The sequence below is a fragment of the Nicotiana tabacum genome, chromosome 1 (assembly GCF_000715075.1).
Source record: "Nicotiana tabacum cultivar K326 chromosome 1, ASM71507v2, whole genome shotgun sequence".
NCBI lineage: Eukaryota > Viridiplantae > Streptophyta > Magnoliopsida > Solanales > Solanaceae > Nicotiana > Nicotiana tabacum.
The window spans coordinates 61,952,676-61,959,590 of NC_134080.1; the positions used below are offsets into that span (position 1 = coordinate 61,952,676).

The following is a 6,915-nucleotide window of genomic DNA, read 5'->3' on the forward strand; positions in this document are numbered from 1 at the left end:
CTAATACCTTAATTAAATAGAGAAAAATGAAACTATTTTTGTACTTTTTAATTTTGTGATAAAAATAATGTAAAAGAATCAAAATTAGTTGAAATAATTATATTAGACCTAAACTAAGTATTTAATTGCTAAAATATGCAAAATCTTGAGGAGGGTCAAAAATCACATGTATACAATTTTCACGTACGACATTTAACATCCCAACCAGACAAAGGAGAAATTTAAGATTTCACCAAACAAAAGTTAAGAAGGGAAAACAACTTTCAATTGTTATAAATTGGAGGAACCAAAAGAAGTGAGATGCGCAAAACCTTTATCTCTTTGAGACCATTCTGACTAATCCCAATAATTTCAGATGGAGACACCTCTTTAGCTCTAAGAATGGCATTTGAAAGGGTACGTAATATTCATGCTCTAATTTTTTCAATATTATTTTCTTTTATACCCAAGTTCAAAGACGAGCCAGCTCGCTAGTATTCTTTATGGTAAATTATTTATTAACCGCATATTCATTTTTTCAATTTCAAAATAAAATATTTGTAATTAAAATTTCTTCTTTTGTGGTTATGAGATAGGAGTTTGACATAATGGTTGTCCCAACAAAAGGTGAAATCAACGAGCCACCGCCACCGTGGAAGAATTTAAGTTTCAGTGTGGTTGAACCTGATGAAAAAAATATTAAAATGTCTTCGCAAGAACTAGACAAAATTTTGACTCAATATATCGAGACATTGTCCCATCGGACAGAATATCATATAGGTAAGTATATGTTCATTGGCCTTTTGTCTAAATATATACATCAAATTTAACTTTTATACACTATTTAGCAAATAAAATTAAAAGACTAGTAGGCTAAGGTCCATGGATTGAAAGACTAATGTTCTTTGCTATTCCTTGCGAAATATATAGTATATGTAAAAGTTACTGAGCTCACGTGAACTAATAACTTTTGCACTAGATCCCCTCTTGGCCTCAAGCTCTCTCATCATCAGGCCGGTGGACACATAGGAAATTAAAGTTTTTCATGTTTTTCAACTGTTCCTTGAGTTACTAGAACCTCTCTTACCAATCATACCTATTGGCCTATAATTGAAGGACATATTTGGAATAAAAGAACTTAGCTTTTTAAGTGAAACGAGGTCATGTAACATCTCATGTAAAGAGAAAATGTGACATACTTTTTCAGGTGAGAGGAATATTAAATATCTACCTCATATTTCGTCACCCTAACTACCTTCTTCCTCATGCCATAATAATAATGTGCCTAATTCTCCACATGTTTCTAATATATAGTTTGTGTTCTATTTGATCGATGGCTCAATTCCACAATTTGTATATACATGTACAGCTTTTACTATTGTGTACCTCGACAACTAACAGTACCAATGACAACTACTGCGTCATGCATGCAAAAAAAATATGTAGATTATTAGTTAATTTCATACATGTGCCATATTTAATTTCACAACGAGAACTAGAGAAATTATTTTAAGAATAATGTAAAAAAAAAAAAAACAACAACCCAGTAAAATCCCACTTAGTGGGATCTGGGGAGGGTAGTGTGTACGCAGACCTTACCCCTACCCTGGGATAGAGAGGCTGTTTCCAAATAGACCCTCGGCATCCTTCCTTCCAAAAACTTTTCACCTTACTCTTGGGGAGACTTGAACTCACAACCTCTTGGTTGGAAGTGGAAGTTGCTTACTATCAGAGCAACCCCTCCTGTCTATAATGTAAAAAAAAAAAAGTAGTCATGCTTATTCTCGGAATATTTTGAACTTAGCCTCTTTAACTTGGTTCTTTACAGGTTATCCAGTTAATATATGTTATGAGCATCATGATGCTTTAGCTCCACTTTTGCAATTCCACTTGAACAACTGTGGAGATCCCTTCACTCAGAACACTGTCGATTTCCATTCAAAAGATTTTGAAGTGGCTGTTTTAGATTGGTTTGCGCAACTCTGGGAAATTGAGAAGGATGAATATTGGGGATACATTACAAATGGTGGCACAGAGGGAAATCTCCATGGTCTTTTGATTGGGTAGGTATCACTTTCCCATCTCCATTGATAGACAAAGTTTCTTCCACTTCCGATTATATATATATATATATGTAAAACATTGGCCTGAAATGGGTTTAAATGGAGTAAGATCATCCGTGAAGATTTATATAGTTAATCCTAACTTGTTTGGGACAGAAACATGATTGTTGTTAAAGAATAGTCTGACAAACCTATTTTGTACTTGGAGATATTCTACAATATTTATACTTGATCTAAAAAAGAGTATTGTGCAGGAGAGAGTTACATCCCACTGCGATAATATATGCATCGAAGGATTCACATTACTCGATTTTTAAAGCAGCAAGAATGTACAGAATGGAGATAGAGACTATCAATACTTTAGTTAATGGGGAGATTGACTATGCAGATCTGAGATCAAAATTACTTCTCAACAAGAACAAACCAGCCATCATCAATATCAATATTGGTAAATATTTATATATATTTAAATAATTTTTTTAATACAAATACAATATCTAAAGAAAAAAGTACTGGGTTCGTCCAAACTTGCGCCTAAACTTGCGCCTAATACTCTAGCTCTGTGGATCCTTTAGCTCCCAAATATGTGGGGTACTAATAATTTTAACATATTTGTAGGAACTACCTTTAAAGGAGCTATTGATGATCTTGATCTGGTCCTACAAATATTACAAAAATGTGGTTATTACAATGATAGGTATTACATTCATTGTGACGCTGCACTATATGGGCTAATTGTCCCATTTATCCAACATGTAAGAGTACTTTATAATCCGTTATTTTCTTTAAAAAAAAATCCTATCTAGGGAACAAATAGAAAGTGACCTAGTTCTCTATTATATTTGACAACAGGTGAAAACAATTACCTTCAAGAAGCCAATAGGCAGTGTTTCAATTTCAGGCCACAAATTCTTGGGATGTCCAATGCCTTGTGGCATTCAGATAACAAGGAAAAGTTACATCAGTCATCTCTCCACAAAAATAGAGTATATTGCCTCAGTGGATGCTACAATTTCTGGTAGTCGAAATGGCCTGGCACCAATATTCTTATGGTACAGTTTATGCATGAAAGGTCGTGCCGGATTGCAACAAGATGCGAAAATGTGCAACGAAAATGCCCGATATTTGAAAGGCCGACTTCATAAAGCAGGAATTAGCTCTATGCTCAATGAGTCTAGCATTATTGTTGTATTTGAACGACCTAATGACCCTAAGTTCATTCGTCATTGGCAACTGTCTTGCACAAGAGATATGGCACATGTTGTAGTCATGCCAGGTATCACAAGAGAAACAATAGATAGTTTTTTTAACGATTTAATGCAAGAGAGGGAAAAATGGTACCAGGTTGGAACAATTGTGCCTCCTTGCCTAGCAGATGATATTGGTTCTCAAAACTGTCTTTGCTCCAAACAGAAGATGCGTCATTGAATTCCTTAGAAGACGAGACTTGTAACGGTCTTAGATATGGACTATGCTTTTATGCAGAAGTGGCTCAATAAAATTGGTGATCATCTTTTGTTTGATAAATAGAAAACCTTAAATTTATTTGTGTTTGATCTTTTGGAGAAAAAAAGTGTCTTCTTCTTGAGTTTCATTATCATCTTATTCAACTAAAATGGAGAATTGAACAACCCCAATGTTAGTACTAATCATTAGACATAGTACAATTTCCTTGGATTCTTTAGGTTGAGGTTTCATTTTTTCCCTTTTAAAATTTATAAGGAAATAAGCAAAACCGAATTAGGCAATAATACTATTTGAGGAATCAGTAGAATTCGAACTAGTGACAATGCCTTTCAATCGTTTGTATCTAAGTTTGAAAACTCATAAACATAGACGTTAAAGAAAGATGAACTTGGATAAGCACAACGTGAGTTTATTGAGACAAAAGTATCCAAGAGATTATAATTCGAACAGTTCGTAAGATAACTATGTAGGCTATAGCAGTGGTTGAAAAGTTAAGAAAAAACCCCGGGGCGTTCTGCCCTTACAAAATTACACACGTGCTACCCCTTTTGCTTCCCACTTTGACGCGTGCTTAGCAAACTTTCCGCCTACGCTGTTTTTTGGGGAGTCGTGAGTTTTCTGCCTCCTCCTTAAAAGGGTAAGTTTTATATGCTTGCTTATTTTATTTTTTATTTTTTTTACATTATCTCACGTGGGTGTTGTTTATCCCTGTGCTCAATTTTGTTATTTATCAAAAATTGCTGCTTTTTGTTAATTTGACAGCTTAAGTTCCTTTAAACATATTTGTTTTGTATATTTTCTTTTGTGTCGACCCAATCCTCGAACCCGATCGTGATGGCGCCTCTCGCGGAGACAAGGCCAGCCAGACCAAAACGGAACACCTCTTTTAAACAGTTAATCATCATAAACAGTAGTAACATATAATATAATATTCATAAATTGCGGAATTTAACGATAATAACAGCAGGAACCATCTCGACACAGCCCAAACCAGGGTGTCACAAGTCATGAGCTACTACAGAATCTGCTATAGGTCTACAAAGTACGGAATCCGATACAACAGTCTGAAAAAAACATAAATGATAGAGGATAAGAGAGACAAGGGGATGCGGACGTCAACAGCTACCTCGTAACTCCAAATCACTGCCTAGACTGGAAGGAATCAGCGCTCACGTGCGAACTCTGCTATACCTGAATCTGCACACACGGTGCAGGGAGTAATGTGAGTACTCCGACTCAGTGAGTAATAATTACAAATAATGGCTGAAAGTATGAAAACACGTAAAGGCACAAAGCAATTCCATATTAAGCAGTAAAATCACTTAAAGCAGTATATCAGTGAAGAAATCAAATGATATTCCTTTTTAAAACAAGTAAAACAGGTAATTTAACAGGTAATTAACAAGTAAAAATCTGCCCCTCGGGCACAGTATCAATCGCTCAGCATAGTATCAGCCCTCGGGCTCACTCTTAGCACAGTATTAGCCCCTCGGGCTACCTCACAATCACTCAGCATAATGGTCAGACATTGTTACCTGACCAAATTGCATCACACAGTGTCATTGTTACCACTATTTCAAATCACATGGGTACCCTGCTCACTATGGGTGTGCAGACTCCGGAGGGGCCCCTTACGGCCCAAGCGCTATATCAAGCCACCTCATGGCATCATCACTAAGCATATCCTCACATCACTCAAGCCACCGCATGACATAAATAGTATCTCAGGCCCTCGGCCTCATATCACTCAGCATATCCTCACATATGGCCCTCGGCCTCACTCAGTCCAGAAATCATCATAAGCCCCTTGGGCATTAGTAAAACAGTAGTTCTCAGCCCAAAACATGATGTAGAAATATCATTTAAGTTTCAAATCTGAGAAAAAGTGGTTGAGTTTGTAAAACAGTAGATATCAACAGGACTGAGTTCAAATAATAAGTCAAACAGTAAGGAAACAGTGATAAAAATCCCCGAAGGGTTCAAATAGTTGGCACGAAGCCCAAATATGGCAATCAACCCGAATCATGATGATAACAAATGAATTTCAGTCAAATATTCAGTAAAGTCATCAATCGGGATGGACCAAGTCACACTCCCCAGTAGTGAAAGACCCCACGCTCATCATCCAGCGCGTATCTTACCTCAATATAGCACTACGATGTGTAATCCGGGGTTTCAAATCCTCAGGACATCATTTACAACCATTACTCACCTCGGGCTGGCTAATTCTCTAGCTCGCGATGCCCTTTGCCCCTCGAATTGGCCTTCACGCGCGTCGAATCTATCCAAAATCAGAACGAATACGTCACAATATGCTAAGGGAACAAAGCTCAAGCGAAAACAATCGAAAAATATCAAAAATCCTGAAATTAGCAAAACTCGAGCCCCGGGCCCACGTCTCGGAATCGGGTAAAATTACCTTTTTCAGAATCCTCATACCCTCACGAGTCTAACCATACCAAAATTATCCAATTCTAATACCATTTGGTCATTCAAATCATCATTTTACATTTTTGAAAGGTTTCACAATTTTCTTCCCAAATTCCATCTCAAATCACGAATTAAATGATGAATTCAATGATAGATTCATGTATTCTAGCCAAATATGAGTTAAAATCACTTAACCCGATGAATTTCTTGAAAAAACTTCGAAATATCGCCAAAATTCGAGCTCTCTAGGTCAAAATATTAAATAAAAACCCAAAACCTCGTATTTATAGGTACCCCTCAGGTTTCAGCTACCGCGGGCTGCACCAAAACGACCGCGGTCCGCGCAAGCCAGTGCGGTCCGCGCAAAGGCAACTGCGGCCGCACAGGCCTCCCTTTACAGTGACTTGCTTTAATATTTTGACCATAATTTTTGCTACAAATGTCCAAATTGCGATATCCTTACCTTTCTGGAAAGTAGATACGAAGGGCTACAACTTTAGTTTTTGAATCACCTCACCATTCCTTGTAGATCAAAAGATATGAGCTTCTGAAGTAGGACCAGCGGGAGGGTTCTTCACCGCGGCCGCGCCAACTTTTGTGCGGTCCGCGCGACGCCTACCGCGCCCGCGCCCGCTTTTGTACGGTCTGCACAACACTCACCGCGGGCGCACTCATTTTTGTGCGAACCGCGTGAGTGAGTTCCAGGTCCTGCAACCCCTGTAGACCTGCTACAGCTTTGATTTTTGCACTAAAACATCCCGGAACCTACCCGGAACTCCCAGAACTTCAAACCAATTGTACCAACACATCTCATGACATCGTTCAAACTTGCTCAAAACTTCGGAACACTCACAACAACATCAAATCACCAATTTAACATAGGATTCAGGCCTAAGAACTCCAAGAACTCTTAAATTATGCTTTCGATCAAAAGGTCTATCAAATCTCGTCCGAAGGACCTGAAATTTTGCACACA

General features: G+C 37.6%; 1 protein-coding gene across 1 annotated transcript; it reads left to right on the forward strand.

Annotated features, from left to right (window-relative positions):
* The first annotated feature begins 381 nt into the window (after positions 1-381).
* LOC107769973 (histidine decarboxylase-like) lies at positions 382-3,595 on the forward strand. The gene is made up of 6 exons (XM_075251051.1): positions 382-396; positions 576-759; positions 1,808-2,042; positions 2,297-2,490; positions 2,661-2,797; positions 2,895-3,595. The coding sequence occupies exons 1-6, from the start codon at positions 382-384 to the stop codon at positions 3,468-3,470; spliced, it is 1,341 nt and encodes a 446-aa protein (XP_075107152.1). The 3' UTR covers positions 3,471-3,595.
* The last annotated feature ends 3,320 nt before the right edge of the window (positions 3,596-6,915 follow it).